This window comes from Sorex araneus, chromosome 3, assembly GCF_027595985.1.
Source record: "Sorex araneus isolate mSorAra2 chromosome 3, mSorAra2.pri, whole genome shotgun sequence".
Classification (NCBI taxonomy): domain Eukaryota; kingdom Metazoa; phylum Chordata; class Mammalia; order Eulipotyphla; family Soricidae; genus Sorex; species Sorex araneus.
Window position 1 is genome coordinate 39,324,146 of NC_073304.1, and position 18,146 is coordinate 39,342,291.

An 18,146-nucleotide genomic window follows, 5' to 3' on the forward strand; every position below is an offset into this window, starting at 1 on the left:
AAATCTTTGTATTTTTTACTTTTTTACTTTAGTACACCATCAACACATAGATGATACCACCTTTCTGCTCAACTACGTACTACCTGAAATATATTTCCCTGAGACAAAATGTTTGTCTCTTAAATGTATCCGTTACCTAAGTATGCCTTCAACTTAACATTCAAGCATAACAGAAAGTAATTGGGTAAACAGCTATCACAACAAAACTTTATAGAGATTTTTAAGTGAGATGTTCTTCTAGACAATTAAAAACAAACAAAAAAAAATTTTTTAAACACCACAATTATAAAAACCTACCGATTTCTTCCACTTCTTCCAGGAAATCATTATATTCTCTCAGACTAGGAAAGTCTTCTTCTCTTTTATTGTATCTTTAAGAGAAGACAAAAATCAGCACATTAGATATCACTTGCTTTCAATATTATTTAATTGGCTTGCTCTTACCGAATTAATATAAAATACAAAAGACTGCTTGTATAAAATATTATTTTCTTGAACACCAGGTATATAACTAGGCCAAGAATGTTAATACTAAATTCAGTGACTACAGTTGAATACAATCAGAAGTAGCACTGTAGTCCCACTGTTCATAGATTTGCTTGAGCGGGCACCAGTAACGTCTCCATTGTGAGACTTGTTACTGTTTTTGATATATCGAATACACCACCGGTAGCTTGCCAGGCTCTGCTGTGCGGGCAGAATACTCTCGGTAGCTTGCCAGGCTCTTCAAAAGGGACGGAGGAACAATCAGAAGTAAACAGTACATATTATAAATACCTTTAGGACTTGGGATAAGAAAAAAAATTGAAAAATGAAATAATAAGAAGTTAGCCTAAACAAGACCTATTATTTATTCCCAGTAATAGATTCAGCCTGGTAGCCCCAGAACACTTCAAGGAATAGTCCTGGTGGCCTCCCATGGACCACTGCTGGACACAGTCATACTCTAACAGGTCAAGTACTAGTAGGTATAGACAATAAATAAATAAACAAATAAATAAATAAAGGCTTAAATAAATAAAAATAAACTATAACTAACATTAACACAATTTTCTCTAATAGTCTTCAAATCTCAATTTAGATATTACCTACCTTGCCTCATCTTACATCACTGACCCACACCAACACTCAGGTACTCCCTTTTTAGAATCTTTCTTAATTTATAAATCACATATTGGTTCTGTTTGCCTGTTTTAGGGTACATATTATGTATAATATCTATAACAAATTGTTTGCACACTGCTTGTACTCAAGTAGAATGAGTTAAATTAAAGAATTAGACTCAATTATACTCAATTCTATTTCATTCAAATTATTTTAATTATTTTAATTAAATTAAAATAATTAATTAAATCTTTAATTATTTTAATTAAAGAACAAACAGCAAATATTATACCAAAAATCCAGAGAATCAACTCTTTCCTAACAAGATAATTAATATTACTGTGTCTTCTAAGAACTTAACCCAAAGGATACTCCCCTTGGTCAGGAGTATTGCCCCTGGAGAGCATCATGGGAGTGCCAGAGCGACTACAACCAAAATATGCGCAAGCTCCACAACTGTGACCCCCAACAAAACATGTGCAGGCACTGCAACTTCAGTGCAATCCCCAGTTAGCACCACTGCCAAGTCTACAACCCACCACTACCTGATACATGATGTTCTAGTGAGCACTAAACTGAACGTGCACCAATCATAATTAGTCACCCAACCTTCTCCAACATATAAACGGTCCAGCTCCACAACTAATCTTGGAGAGACGCTTCACTGAGGTTGGCCTGGTTTCTGGGCTGAGATCTCTAGAACCTTCTTGGGATGGGAGGAGGCTGAATCCCCACCCTGCCAGAAGGTCCAGGCCCCCACCCACACCCAATTTCCTCCATTATATAAGCAGCCCAGTTCCATGGTTAATCTCAAAGAGACACCACGCTGCTGAATCATCCCAGTCCCACAGCTCCTGGAGTGTGGCTGCATATGGAGCTGCGCAATATCTCCAAATTTCACAATCCTGACAGCCCAGTAGGAACTCAGAAAATTAAACAGGAAGACTGCATAGAGGCCCACTAAGCAAAAGGAATGGACAACAATACAGAAGGCTCATAACAGCTGACTAAATTCTCAGACAATGACTTCGGTAACACCATTGTGCAATGTATGTTGTAAAAGTGATATAATGAAAATTATTTTGTGACTGCTAAGGGGGAAGATTTAGGGGTGGTGGGAATAGGGGGGACATTAGTGGAGGGAAGATCACACTGGTAGGACTGGTGTTAGAACACTGAATACCTAAAACAACTATATTATGAACAACTTTGTATATCACAGTGTTTAAATAAAATTTCAAACATTAATTTAAAAATCATGTTTAATACAATTTTTGAAAAGATCACAAATAATTATATGTGTAGCCTCCACCCACTGGAACCATATCAATAGAGAATAGAAGGAGGGAAAATGGAAGATTATAAAATAATAAGTAAGGTCTTTTTGGAGTGAATCCTTCAAGCAATAATACTTACATCTTTAGTACTTTTTTTCTAATCTCAACCTCCTTATCAACAGCAGGATCTTCAAAGAGCTGCACCCTAAAGTTGCTTTTTCTCAGTGGAATGTCACATTCAGGACAATTTCCAGCTCCTCTCACAAAAAGTAAATCCACACAACTTTCACACCTATAAAAAGAAGAATACATCATAACTTTTAAGCCAGAATTCAAACCCGCTACAAATCAATATATATATATTAGCTTTTTGGGGTTTTTGGGGTTTTAGTTAATTTTGGTTTGTGTGTGTGTGTGTGTGTGTGTGTGTGTGTGTGTGTGTTTGGGGTTGTGTGTGGTGTTTGTTTCTGATTGGGGTTGGGGTTAGAGGCCAAAAATAAGGCAATTTCACCCCTGGAGAAAGATCTTTCTCATCTGGAGCTTATTTTTCAGATATCCCTTGAGATACCAGTTTCATTTTACAAATTAAGTAAAAATTCATACATTAAAAAATTGAGTTGGGTGATTCATGGATAAATCTTGGAAAAGTTCAACAAGTTTCAGAGATGCCTCCAGACCCCACGCCAGGCTGAGTCGCATCTGGGGAACCCCAGAGGGAGGCAGGTGAGCCCACTACCACCCAAGAAGAACCCCGGCAGCTGAAAACCATCATAATCCAATAGACACCGTGACCCTGGCCAGACTCCACAGGCTCTCAACAAACCTTATCCAGGAATGAATCTGTTGAAAAACTCAGGTATGCGGGTTTTGTGACCAAAATCTCAAGGCTCTCATGGAATCAGGGATGAGGGACCTCACCCCATCCCCCTGTTCTGGAAGCCTGGCAATTATACCCATAAACTGCCTCTGGTGCCATATAAGCTCATTAACCGGCCATGATCCAGGGACTCATAAATAAATCTCAAAAGAGATCAACAAGCTGCAGAGATGTTTCCAGACCCCAAAGTCACCATTCAGTTAAAAATTTAACTATAGCTGTCGTTCCCCATTCTAAATTTTAGAATTTTTGGAGCATGAAGCTTCTCATGCTTTTCACCAGTGAAATACCAGGAGTAGTATACCACATTGGATGGGGTATAAAGTAGAAGGCAACCAATCTCGATTAAAATATTAGCACAAAAGGCTCAATCTGTAATGTAATGTTAGTAATTTATTATACAAGGGCTTAATGGCTCCAGGGTGAAATACAAAAATCTTCACACACTTTCTTCTAAGGAAATCTTTGATCATTTTTAGCAAATTATTGATAACAAGCAATGCAAAATAATTTAGAACCTGCTATAGGGGCAGGCCTTGGTGGTGGTTGGGAAACTTGGAAATAATGATGGTGAGAAGGTGTAATGGTGGTAGGATTGGTGTTGGAATATTAAATGTAATAAATCATCATAAACAACATTCTTAGACAAAATTTTAAAAAAGAATAAGAAAACAAATACAGAAAGTGTTACAATAAAATTAATAAAACTAAGAATAGCAATAAAAAACAAAAATTGAGTTGGGACTAAGAGGATTTAGAGGTAGAAGGACAGGAAAAAGTTAGAGAAGCCTATTAAAATATAACATGTTTCTATTCTTGGTCCAGTTACGTCCCTTAGATCTTGACAAGGCCTCTACAAAATTGTATAGTTTAAAGAGCCTGCTTATCACAATCACTAAATCAAAGATTTCTTTTAGACTTATAAGGAAGCTTTTAGAAAGTTTCATAAGAAATTGAGCAAATGAGATGATAAGGAAGAGGACCTACTTGAGCAAGACTCCCCTTGGGCCTAACAAATGGCAGTACCCAAAATCACCAGACTTCTGCCATGAGAGATTGTAGAGTGACCACTTCCAAAAGTTTTAATTAAGGTAGGCTGTCCAAATAAACTAATGATTTCCTAGGTAAACCAGGTTTTCCAATTGACAATCACTCTCCTCTTAGGTGGCACATTTAGAGTTTAGTTGGTAAAATAAGGAGGTGGAAAGGTTAACCTCACCTCTCTCTACCTTAACTCCTAGAGATCAGTTTAAGAACTAGTAATGGTTTTTTAGGTGGATCTAAACACTCACCATTCCTGTCTTGTCCCAATAAATCTGTTATAAATCAGACAAGCAAGTAGACAGGCTAGGTAGAAAACAGCAGCTTCACTAGCCTCAGGGTCTTGAGGATGCCAGATGCTAAAATCCCAGGATGCAACCGACTGTGCAATTACCTTCAACTCATGCCTAGAAATACTTAGAACATTTTGGCCCGCAATCCTCCAGTTGTAATTTTGTCCACTTCTAAGTATATTAGGGCCAAGGCAGCACCTATGACTTATTTTTTTTAAAGCAATGCTTATTATTACTGATTTTTTTGGTGTTGATACTCTGTAATCTCCTCTAGGTTAAGAGTAAGAATATGGGACCTATCTTATTCTTTATACCCAGTCCTTAAGAGTAAGTCTTCAATTTAAAAAAAATTAACGTAAGACAGAGTGAAAAAGAAAAATTCTAACCAACTGAAAATAGTTTACTTCTTCAAGTTTATAAATGACTTATTAAGAAATTTTTTTTTTAATTTTTTGTAGTGAGGATGGGGTTTGGGTCACACCTGGGTCACACCTGCTGGTACTAAGGGCTTACTCCTGGGTCTGTGTTCAAAGATCACTCTTAGCAGGCTGGGGGACCATTTGGGATGCCAGGGATCAAACCAAAGTCTGCCACGTGCAAGGCAAGCACCCTACCCACTGTACTGTCCCTTGAGCTGGAAATAAGAATTTTTAAGGTTATCTGTAAGCTGAACATTGAGCTTGCATATTTCTATCATTATAGTGCCGTCAAAAAGTAGCAGGAAGTAAAATTCCTTAGAGGAAAATAGTGATCACAACTGTCAATACCATACTCAACAAAGAGCCCAGAAATATACTTTGGTATTGGGAAGACTGGAACTAATATCCTAATCCTTGTGGTTAGAGATGCAGAAACAAAAGTGCAACTAGAAAAATAAGCACAAAATAAGTATGATTTTTAATTACACTGACTAAACATATTATAGAGAAGGTGTCATCTAAAAAACTCAAAACTACCAAATCACAAAAAACATTCTACAGATCAAGGTCTTGAAGAGTACATTCATTCTGTAATTCAACTAATAAGGTAAAATAGAGAACACCTAAACATATCAAAAAGTCATCCTACATATTAAGTAAAATATATTGTACCACCAACGTATTACACCAGCAATTCTCTATCCCTATCTTTAAAAGTTCTATCCTAAACACTGATTTCAATAGTATTGAAGAGCTTCAAATAGTTTACTTTCCTGTACAAGCTTCCCCTATCTGATTTTAATTGCCAAAAAGGTATCTTTTTAATAAACTCAAACGTAAAGAAAAAAAATTCTACTTCACTCTGTTGTGTATTTCCTAATTACTATAAAGTTAGGTGTTAATGTGGTCAGATCTCTCTGCACATAATTTTGAATATGTACATTCATAAATTATATACACAAAAGCTATTCATATAAAAAGGAACAGAAAAAAAGTTGATAATTACTAGTTCTTTTTATCTGGCAACAGAGCAACCAAAACAGCAGTTTGTGGGCAATCACTTAATTCCAAGAGTGCTTGGAGTTTTTAAATAAACTCTTGTATTGTGCAGAACACACAAAAATTTGCTGGAAAAGTTTATATCCTCACTCATTACCCATTTCCAAAGATATTTTTATGGTTTTCTTTTGTTTTTAAAAACAAAAATGGTATCTATCCTTTTTCTCTCTTATTTTTAATTTTTTGAGTGTGTGTGCGTGTGCGTGTGTGTGTGTGTGTGTGTACCAAGAATACTTAGCTGACTGTATTTCTTGGTTAAGAGTTTAATTTATTTACTATGATTTTTAAGAGAAATTATACTCAATGCATGATTCCAATAATTATTAAAATATACTACATCACGCAGATGTGTTGAAGAGATAGTACAGCAAGTAAGACGCTTGCCTTGCATGCAACTGAACCCAATTTAATGCTTGGCAGTATATATATGTCTCACAAGCACTGCCAGCAATAAATCGTGAGAACAGCCAGGTGTAACCTAAAAACAAAAAATAAATTTTAAATTAATGTTTTTTACATAGATCAGGTCACTTGGGGGAGGGAAACGATTCATCACAAACTCTGTGTTCAAGACTTCTTTTAAAGTAGTTTCTTTAAAGTACGTTTTATTGGTACTTGTCATTCTTCCTTAGACCTTGGCTTCTTGAAGCAACTCAAAACAGAAGCCTATGATCTTGAAAGATAAAAATAAACAACAACCTCAGCTAAGAAAAAAATGTACTCTCATCATAAATTATTTAAGCCCATGTACATGGAACTCAGTAAGTTTATAGCTGAACATTACTAAGGGAATTTTTTCTTCTTAAATATGCTGCCTGTAGACCCTGTAGAGCCCCCAGAGCAACATCGTTAGGAGGACCAAGTCGAAATAGACTTCTAAGATCTCAGGGAAAGGACAAAATGAGATGTCACTGAGCCCACCCGAGAAATCGGTGATTAATGGGATATTGTGATTGATTGTGATTGTGAAATATGCTGCCTACTTTCCTGTGTCTGTGAATACTGATGTTAAACTCCTTTCAAACTAAAACTAAAATATCGAGCAGGAATGATAGTAAAAGGGCTATGATGTCTGGTTGAAGGCCCATTTCCTTACAAGAAGCCAAGCCTGGTTCTATCTCGAGCAATGTATGTAGTCCTCTAAGAACCAGCCTGGAGTGGCCCCTGAGAACAGGGCCAAGGGTGCTATCCACATGCGTCCCCCCAAATAAATGATCTTCAGGAATTTAATTCAACGAACCCATTTCACAAAATCTTCTTGTGAAATGAATGAATTTCAGAGGCACATAACTTAATAAACACCAATTAAATTAAGCACTAACAATATCCAATAATGATGCGCTTAGATATTCGTAGAAAACACATACACAAATGACATATGCTGCATTCTGGAAAAAGCAGCCAATTTCTAAACAAACTTTGCTCCAAGAATTTGCTTACAAATTATCTACTTAGAAATCAGAATACACTTTTCCAAAGAACTATATTATACGTGGTTAGGTTTCAACTAGATTAAACTAGCCCAGAGCCTGACCTTCTGCCTTCTGCTCTGCCATCCCATGTGAGGTTCGCCTGTGGCTGACATCACTAAGACTAATCCAGAACAGGAGGCAGCCCCCAAAAGACTCCACACCTGACCTATGCCATATAAATGGGCCCACATCACTACTAAGGTAGCTGTGAGACAGATTTATTCAACAAATTACAAACTGCTCATAGTTACTTTTCCTGTCATCTGGTGAAAGCAGGCAGAGAAGAAAGTGAGGAACCTTAGTCCTTCACATATTCTAGCGGGTCTAACTATAAAGACTCCCAACATAGCAACACTGAAAACCCAATGAGGAAAACACACAGAAACCCACCAAGCTCAATGAGTGGAAACACTACTACTGAAGACATCAACAACACCAGTTAATCCTTAGATAATGGGACACAATGATGAAAATGTTCAACACGTTCCAAGAAAATGATAGCAAAGCACAAGAAAGTCTAAGAGTTGAGATGAAAAAACCACCACAACCAGAAATAAAGAACATGGTAGGTGATATTTTTTAAAAAATCAAAAGGGGGGGTCTAACAATAGTATAGACAGCAGGGAGACAGCAGGTAAGGTATTAGCCTTGCGTGAAGCTGACCTGGGTTCAATCCCCAGCACCATTATGATCCCCTGACCATTTCTAGGAGTTATGCCTGATCGAAGAGGAGCCAGGAGAAAGCCCTGAACACCACTGGTTGTATCCACCCACCAAAAAAAAAAAAAGTCAAAAGTCAATAGAAGTTCTGAATAACAGAATAATAGAAGCTGATCAAAAAAAAATCAAGGAGCCCTTTGGACCCTGCTGCGGAGCGAGCATGATGGAAGAGCCCAAGGAAGCGCCCTTGGACTCCAAGCAGCCCACTGAACTAATTCCGGCACGAGATCGGAGACCTCCACGGCGGGCTGAGACAGTGGAAACCGGGCATCCCCCAATTCTTTTAACCTCTCTCAACCCCTTCCTCCCGAGCACAGCGCAGGGTCCGCAGCTTTCTGAGCGCAAAATGGAGACGCCGAGCCTCTCTCTAGGTTTCTCCATCTTATGAGCACCATAAAAGGGTAAAAGTTTGTAGTGATGTTATTTCTGGTTGTACTTTCCCTGGACTTTATACAGAAACCCAAAACCGCGCGGCCGACCTACTGTCATCTTAGCATCAGCAATATGTAATGGTTCCTTTTTAATGGGTTGGACTTTTGTGGGAGATCCTAACAAGAATAGTAAGTCTTTTGCTGAAATATTGAAGGCAATCAAAGTGGTAGCCATCTCTCTAGACTGAACTAAGCTATATCCCCACGCCGGCTGAGAAGAAATTTTCTTCTTTCTCGGGAAGAAACGCGGCGTGGCATCAACCACTAAGCAAACAGACCTGGTGGCGTGGAAATGGGATATAAGGGGAAAAATTATGTACATGGAACAGTGGGATGCTGGTGGAATCTCGAGCCGGAGCCGATACCAGCGCAAGACCTTTGGTTCCAGAAACTGCTTGCAGACACTCTACTAGACTATCAACTAAGCCAGAGCCCCACGCCTGCTGATGATGGGAAATAACCATCCTTTTCAGTTTTTTTTCCCTTTGTCAGGCAGCATGGCGATTACTAAACAGGTGTGAACTCGGTGGCTCGGGGCAAGGGGGAAAAAGAAAAGTTATGTAACAAACAGCGGGACTTAATATCTCTATATTCTTAGCAATGGAGAACTATCAAATGCCTCCTTGGCAATAGGACTGTCTTTTTCTTTTTGGGGGGAAACCCCAACAACGGTAGTGAGTTGTGTGTTGAAACATGGAATGTAATCGAGATAAAGCGTAAACTAAGTGAAACTTATCACTTACAAGGGTGGGGACTGGGGAGGTGGGAGGGGGCGGCAGGTATACTGGGGGGGTTGGTGATGGAAGATGGGCACTGGTGAAGGGAAGGGTGTTTGAGTATTGTATAACTGACATAATCCTGAGAACTATGTAACCCTCCACATGGTGATTCAATAAAATTAAAAAAAAAAATCAAGGAGCTCTAAGAGGAAAAGGATGAAACGGCTAGGAAACAACAGAAGATGGAAAACAGTCTGAAAAGAAATGAACATACCAGAGAACTATGACTATGGGATCAGTTGAAAAGGAAATGATTCTTATCAGTTGATAAGAATCATTGGAGTTCCTAAAGAATAGAAAGGCAAATGTGATGAAGAAACAACAGAAAGAAATCATCAATGAAACTTCCAAGATTTAAGGATTATAGGCATGGAGATCTAAGGGGCCAGAAGGCCCCAAAAAATAGACACAAGTAGGAAAACTCGAAGACACATTATATTCAAAATGACAAATTTCAAAGATAAAGAATACTGAAAGCAGCAAGACCAAAAAAGGAATTTATATACAAATAAAAGCCCATAAGATGTAGAGCAGATCTATCAAATGAGATGAATTTAAAAGGGTACAAAATTTCAACAAAATGGATATTTCACCAAGAAAACGCTATCCAGCTAAATTATCATTCAGATTTGAAGGAAAGAACTTCATGGACAGGCAACAGTGTTAAGAAGTTCACAGCCTTGACACCAGTTTTATTAGAAGCATTTTAAAAAGTTCCTTTAAAGTAGAGGAGAAACTTCCCATCATGTGATCTTGAGAATGGCACTCACTAATGGTGCATATGGTTGTTCTCTACTAGATTGAGGTTAAAAACATACAGAAATTAATCATTACAAATCAACTTTTATTGATTTCTCTTTTGATAAATCTATTTGCCATTCCTTTAAATTTCATTGGACCAACTAATATTAAATAAATTTGTCATATGCCTGCCTAGGGGGAATGTGGGGTTGGGGGGAACCTGGAGATATTGGTAGAGGGAAAAGGATACTGGTGGTGGGACTTGTGTTGAAATGGTGTATGCCTGAAAAAAATCTATTATGAACAACATTGTAAATCACAGTATATGAATAAACAAATAAAAAAGTGTTTTTCACAGAGGTAGGCGGGTGAATAGGAGTGTTGGAGGGAAGTGGACACCAGTGAAGAGACTAGTATCGAAACACTGTATTCCTGAAATCCAGTTATGAATAACTTTGCAATTCACAGAGAATTTTTTTTAAGGGCTTCTCTAAAAGTCAGGACAAGTGCCAACATGAGGCACTGAGTGAGGCATTCATTAATGGTGCATATTGGTTGCATTCTACCAGATTAAAAATGGTATATTTACTCCTACCTTGCTAAGGGATTTTCATAATGAATTAGCATCTCATTTATATTGGTTAAAATCACTCAGCAATCAATCACCACAAACTGACTTTTATTGATTTATTTTCTGATAATTCCATTTACCATTCCTTTAAGTTTTGTTGGAACAAGTAACATGAAAAAAAAATTTTCCAAAGGGGCAAACGGGGTGGGGGTGAGAGGGAACCTGAGGACACTGGTGGAGGGAGAGAGACACTGGTGGGAGGACCAGTGTTGGAACACTGAATGCCTAAAACAACTGTCTTGCGAGCAACTTCGTAAATCATGGTGTTTATAAAGTTTCATACTCAAAAAAAAAAAATTTTTTTTAAGAAAAAAATGCATTTACCCATTTGTTTCATTGTTTCAGGATTCAAAATTAACAACTAATAAATCTTCTGTTAAATACCATCATTTAACATGCTAGTTTTCAACTAACAAGCAAATAAATAAGGTAGAAATTTAAGTGGCATTTTGGAGGTGTAGTCTCCCCATCAGTTGGAGACCCAAAAGACATTCCCCACAATATTCTGCCTACCAGTGCAGTTGGTTTCAATGTGACAACACACAGATCTAACTCAGGGCTCCCTGCCTGCCCAGCATGCCTTCCAGCCTCTGGAGTGCCTCTGGTTATCTCCCCCCACCTCCCACTCAGCCTTAAACAGCACGTTTAAATCCATTTTAAGCCAATAGGAGTAGAGCTAAGCAACCAAAATTAATACTCAGGGGAGTGGATGTCAGAGAAGAGCTAGTAATGCAGAATAATTGCACCAAGAAAACATCAATTCTCAAAAAATTCTGAATCCTCCTTACAAAAGAACAAAGGAATACAATGAAACTACCTTACCTTTCTGTATTCTTAAAAGTAAAGTCAAATTTAAATCCTTTATTGAATAACACTATTTTCTAGAAAAGTAGAAAATATATGATGAAAGAAAATAAAAGTTAAGAATCTCCTTTTACTCACCATATAATTGAGGATACTTAGCATGCAGTAGTCATAACTGACTTAAAATCCTCTAACTAGAACCAGAGATAGTACAGCAGGTAGGGCATTTGCCTTGCACATGGCCAACCCAAATTCAATCCCTGGCATCCCATATGGTCCCCTGAGACTGCCAAGAGTGAATCCTGTTTGCAGAGTCAAGAGTAATCCCTGAGCATTGCCAGATGTGGCCCAAACCAAATATACAATCAATCAATCAATCAATCAATCAATAAAATCCTACAGCTAGTAAAATTTTTCAGTGCTCCTCTCAACATTCCACATTTTCTTTTCCAATCTTATTGCTACAAGTTTTAGAATGACTTATAAAAATAATCCCTAGTATCTACCTCTTTCCCAAACATCTCTCCAGAACTTCTATTAGGCACTGCTTATTGCACAATTTCTCTTTGATGTCACACAGATATATTTTTGTTGAAATATAAAGTTATCTCAAACTCAATATATCCCCAAACCAATATCCTTCCCTGTGTGAGGAATGCAAAAGGAGTAGCATTTTGTGTGTAATGCTCAATGGTGGAAATAGAAAAAAATTCTACAATAAAGATATACTACCCTTAGTTCTCAGTCAACAAGGTTCACTGTTCTGTTGCTCATCGATTTGTTCGAGCAGGCACCAGTAAGGTTTCTCATTGTGAGACTTGTTGTTACTGTTTTTGGCATATCAAATACGCCATGGGTAGCTTGCCAGGCTCTGCCGTGCAGACGCGATACTCTAGGTAGCTTGCCGGGCTCTCCGAGAGGGACGGAGGAATCGAACACCGGTCTGCCCTGTGAAAGGCGAACACCCTACCGCTGTGCTATTGCTCCAGCCACAGTCAACAAGGTATACTATACATTCTTTTTGGGTCACACGAAGCGATGCACAGGGGTTACTCCTGGCTTTGCATTCAGGAATTACTCCTGGCTGTGCTCAGGGGACGATATGGGATGCTGGGAATAGAACCCCATTGGCCGCATGCAAGGCAAAAGCCCTACCCACTGTTATACTATACATTCTTAGTGTTAGCCCCTTAATATTCAAAATAATCTAAGTGAAGAACAGTTCTATGGGTACTATCCTGAGTAAAGCATATTTTATCCTGTTCAAAAATATGTGGATCCTATTTTTCTATATCCTTTCTATCATAGATAAACAGTTTTGATCCCACAATAGCTAAAAATAAATACGAAGGTAATAATGTTGGATGTTTAGGCACAGTTTATTGAGGTTCAATTCACCTTCAAGACTATGGCTGAAATGAGATATCATCTCATACCACAGAGACTGGCACACATCAAAATAAGCAAGAACAACCAGTGCTTCTGTGGATGTGGGAAGAGAGGGACTCTCTTTCACTGTTGGTGGGAATACTGACTGATCCAGCCTTTCTGGAAAATAACATGGGCATTCCTTAAAAAAAAAAAAAAAAAAACAGAAATTGAGCTTCCATATGACATAGCAATACCACTTCTGGGAATATATCCCGAGGATGGAAAAAAAAAAAGAGTAGAAATGACATCTGCACCTGTATGTTCATTGCAGCACTATTCACAATAGCCAGAATCTGGAAACAACCCAAGTGCTCAAGAGCAGACGACTGGTTAAAGAAACTTTGGTACAGTTACACAACGGAATACTATGCAGCTGTTAGGAAAGATGAAGTCATGAAATTTGCTTATAAGTGGATGGTCATGGAGAGAGCATCATGCTAAGTGAAATGAGTCAGAAAGAGAGGAATAGACATAGAATGACTGCACTCATTTGTGGAATATAAAATATCATAATATAAAATATCATAATATCAAATACACCCATGGATAGTAGATAGGGCTAGGAAGATTGCTCCATGGTTAGAAGCCTGCCTGCCTCATGAGCTGGGAGAGAAGGCAGCTGGGATAAAGAAGGGATCACTAAGTCAATGATGGTTGGAGGGATTGCTCGGGATGGAAGATGTGTGCTGAAATTAGATAAAAGACCAAACATGATGGCCTCTCAATATCTGTATTGCAAACCATAATGCCCATAAGTAGAGAGAGAGTAAGAGGGAAACTGTCTGCCATAGAGGCAGAAGGAGGGATGAGAAGCGGGAGTAGGGGGAGTAGGGATACTGGGGACATTGGTGGTGGAAAATGTACACTGGTGGAGGGATGGGTGTTCTATCATTATATGACTGAAAGTTAAACAGGAAAGATTTACAAGTACAGCTCATGGTGATTCAATTAAAAAAATTAAAAAGAAAAAAAAAGACTATGGTTGAACAAAAGCATAAGTTCAACTAAAACTGATATAAAAGTCCTCCAGCTAACATTATAAAAATACTGCTATGAATGGTGAAAGAATAAACCATAGCCACCAGGGGTCTTAAAGACTTTGGATAATTTAGAGAGAATCTAGTGCCAATGTACCAAGCCAGGAGTGCACCTCCACAGGGATCACTGTTATGAATATGCCTTGTGAAGAGAGAAAATTCAATTAATACTATAATTTGTTTAAAAAGTCCTCCATTAAGCAAGATCCTGTCTTTCCTTTCAGTGATTTAAAAGAACTAAATATATATGTGGCTAAGAATAACAAATAATATTCACAATTATCTAAAAAGTCTCAAAATATTTCTTCCTTTTTCAACTGCATCTTTATGAAAGCCAGACCGGTCTGCGTTCAAAGATTTCAACCCAATAACATGCAACAACCAACTTATCACAATCGCGAACATCAAGATTCAGTTGTCTTCTCTCAGGTAAAACATTAAAGAGATGTACAAAACTATAACATGAAGCTTTCTATTTTGGAAAATAGTTACACTTCATAAAATATACTGTTTATATGCCATGAGTATTATTTTTAATGAACAAATACACTGAATTTTAGTTTCTAATATGGTAAACATGAACAGATATAACCTCAAAAATAAACCTCTTGGAAATCCTCAATAATTTTTAAGATTATTAAGGGTACTGAAATGAAAATGTCTGAAACAGGTTATATGTGATCAGAAGATTATTTATAAACAAATATACATGAGTGAGGGATACAGCTCAGTGGCACAGTCCTGTTTCCATGAATGAACCCCTGGGCTCAATCCCCATTACACAAAAAGATTTTTCCTTTATTTTAAGACATACTTAAATAAAATTACGTTATACCTACAGAGGTAAGAAGCACACAAAGGAGCCAATTTGAAACAGACTAGTGCACTCTTCATAAGGTAACCCGTAGGGAAAACTCATTAACCAGAGTCAAACCAGCTGGGGCATTATCAGCGCCTAACTCACCTGGGAATAAAATAGTTGACTACAGTTCCCTCTTACTGTGTCACTGGCAAAAAGAAAAAGGGAAAAAGAAACAAAAAGTTCATGGTCTAGAGCTGTGGTTTTCAACGATAGGCTGTGAACCAATGATGTGTAAGACATGAAAACCACTGGTCTGGAGCCATAGGCTCACTGAAATACTTATCATAAGACTGATAAGGCCTAATCATAAGACTGTAGAATGCATATCTCTCCTCTACACCGCACCACATTACTAAAGATTTACTTAAAATAGTTCCTTTATATAAACTGATACCAAGTTTTCAATAAAAAAAAAATCAAAATCCATACAAAAAGGCCCAAAACACAACTGAGGTAAACAGCATAAAATACAAATATGACAGGTGGGTTAGAATTCAGACCAGAAATATAAGCCACTAATTAATATGCTAACAGGTCTAACAGACATAGAAAACCAATGGCTGTCTTTTTACCTCTACCGACCGGCACCAGCCCGTGGACTAGCAGCTGAAGGCCAAGAGACAACATGCAAGAACAGGTGAGCAATGCAATCAGATGAAAATGCTAAAGAACACAAATTTGCTAGATATTAAAAAGTCAAACAAAAATATTAATAGGAATGAAGGCTGCCTTTGGTAAGTTTATTAATAGAGCAAAGGTAAGAAAAATATTTTATTGAACTTGAAGATATATCAATAGAATTCTTGGGGCTGGAGTGATAGCACAGCTGGTAGGGCGTTTGCCTTGCACACGACCGAAAGGGGTTCGATTCCCAACATCCCATATGGTCCCCAGAGCACCACTAGGAGTAATTCCTGAGTGCAAAGCCAGGAATAACCCCTGAGCATTGCCGGGTGTGACCCAAAAGGGAAAAAAAAAAAGAATTCTCAATTCTCAATTACTGACAAAAAGAAAAAAAAAACACTGAAAAATAGCAAATGAGACAAAAGAGATAGTAGGGCAGGTAGAGCACTTGCCCTGATACACAGTAAACCCCCAGCATCTCACAGGAAGGAGGGAGGGAGAGAAGGATGATAGAGAGAGGAGAGAGAGAGAGAGAGACACTAAAGGGTGATAGGATAACCACAAAAAAGAACATGTAATGGAAATAAGGAAAAGAGAGAAAGTAACAGAAGAAACACTTAAAAACAATAATGACCAAAAAAGTTCCATTAAAATGACATTAAACACCAAAACAAATATCCCATAAGTTCACAGAGCACCAAGTGAGAAAGCAGGCCTAAAAAACTTAGACATCACAACTAAAAACTGTGAGCGCACACAATGAGGAGTGTGACTGCTGGTGAGCATGTGTGTGAGCACCCGAAACACTCAGATTCCATCCTGAGTCCTCCTAGCACCTAAGAAGTACACAGATAGTGCCCCAGTCCTAGCACTGCTGTGTGCATTATCTCTGAGAGAGAGAGAGAGAGAGAGAGAGAGAGAGAGGCTAAGGTACTTGCATTTCACAAGCCACATGGTTCAGTCCCTGGTACCCCATACGGTCCCCAAGCCCCACCAGGAATCATCCTTGATTACAGAGCCAGGAGTAAGCCCTGAGAACTACTGATGTGGGCCAAAAACCAAAACAAAAGGTGGGGTGGGGGGTCACTTTTTCGCATGTCATAGAAAAGAAATCGGTGACTCAGCATTCGCCTGTTTTCTCAACAAGGGCTATTCTCCAAAAAATACAATGAATTTGTTGTTGTTGTTGTTCTTTTAAATACAGATATGGAAAATGTGTGCTTGAAGCTCTGTTTAGTAACAGAAAAGTCTACCAGACTATTTACCATACAAGAGACTTTATTCAGAGACAGCTAATTTCTGGTTTTCTAAATGAAGGGTTAAAAGGATGATGCTTCTAAAAGGATCTAAGAAATTTTAAAATGTACTCCCATATAATCCCTCTGCATTCATCCTTTGCTATTATTAAATGGGCATCTGCCCATGCCAGGCCTGGTGTTCCACGCAGCAGCTACTGCAGGAACAACACTCAGCAAGATTTACTTGTGTTGTCTGCTTTCCAGACAAGTGCAGAACAGGTGCTTAAAAAGTACACAAATAAGGGCCTAAGAGCTAGTACAGGGAATTACGGTGCTCGCTCCCTTGCATGCAGCCAACCTTAGCTTAATCCCTGGCACCCCATGGTCTCTCGAGCATGGTCAGGAGGGACACCTGGACACGGGGCCAGGAATAAATAGGCCTTAAGCAACACTGGGTATGGGCTCATCCCAGTCCAAAAGCAGAAATGGAAGAAAATATTATATCCATAAGTTATAGTGAGTGACAAACAGAGAGAAATAGATTATTTGCAGACAAATGGAACAATAGGTGATATGGTCCTGAATCAGAGAAACAGTACAATAGTGCCTGGAATTGAAACTCGGCAACTAAGTGAAAAAATTATTTTAAATGAAACTTAAAAGATCGGCAAGGCAGGACCGCACAGGCCTCACTAGACCAGAGCAGGGAGTTTAGATGTTAACCTGAAAGCCACAAAAAGCTGTTGAAGGACAGAGTGATGAAAATCTATTTATAGAGATCTCGGGAAGGGTAAGAGGCAAAAATAAAAGCCAGGAGAGCAACTGGGAGGAAATCGTCATTTGCTGTTTATTCTTGAATCCCTTCGTCATCTTCCCAAGCAAAACAAACCATAGACCCCAGATTCTCTTCCCAACTTGCTTTTGTGTAGTTTGAACCAATGGGAGTAGATAAAGGAAATTATAGAGCTAGAGGAAAGGAGAAGTCAGGATCGTTTCTTTCCTATCTCCCTGCTCTATGGGGTATCACTAGAAATGTCAATTTCTGGTGACAGCTGTTGCTTCAAAGTCCCCATGAACAGACCCCATTGTTAGTGACCTGGTCACTAACCTGGTCAGTTCCATTTTTAGTGACCTGGAGCTTACAAAGCTCTTTTCTCCATGGTTCCTACTCCTACCTGACTTCACCGATTTTTTTTTTAATTCAAGTAATACTGCATATAATAAGAAAAAGAACTGTTCACCTAAGGATGAAAATTTCTAAGTAGTCAACTTTTTTTAGGAAGAAAACCTCAATAACTGATACCTC

General features: G+C 38.3%; 1 protein-coding gene across 1 annotated transcript in view; it reads right to left on the reverse strand.

The window, feature by feature from the left end:
• Positions 1-18,146, reverse strand: part of MNAT1 (MNAT1 component of CDK activating kinase) — a 199,286-nt gene that overhangs the window by 118,753 nt on the left and 62,387 nt on the right. Inside the window, exons 2-3 of the mRNA XM_004612381.3 lie at positions 2,521-2,673; positions 298-371 (exon numbers count right to left, since the gene is read on the reverse strand). Coding sequence (XP_004612438.1) covers positions 298-371; positions 2,521-2,673 — 227 coding nt within the window. The remainder of the gene's footprint in view (positions 1-297; positions 372-2,520; positions 2,674-18,146) is intronic.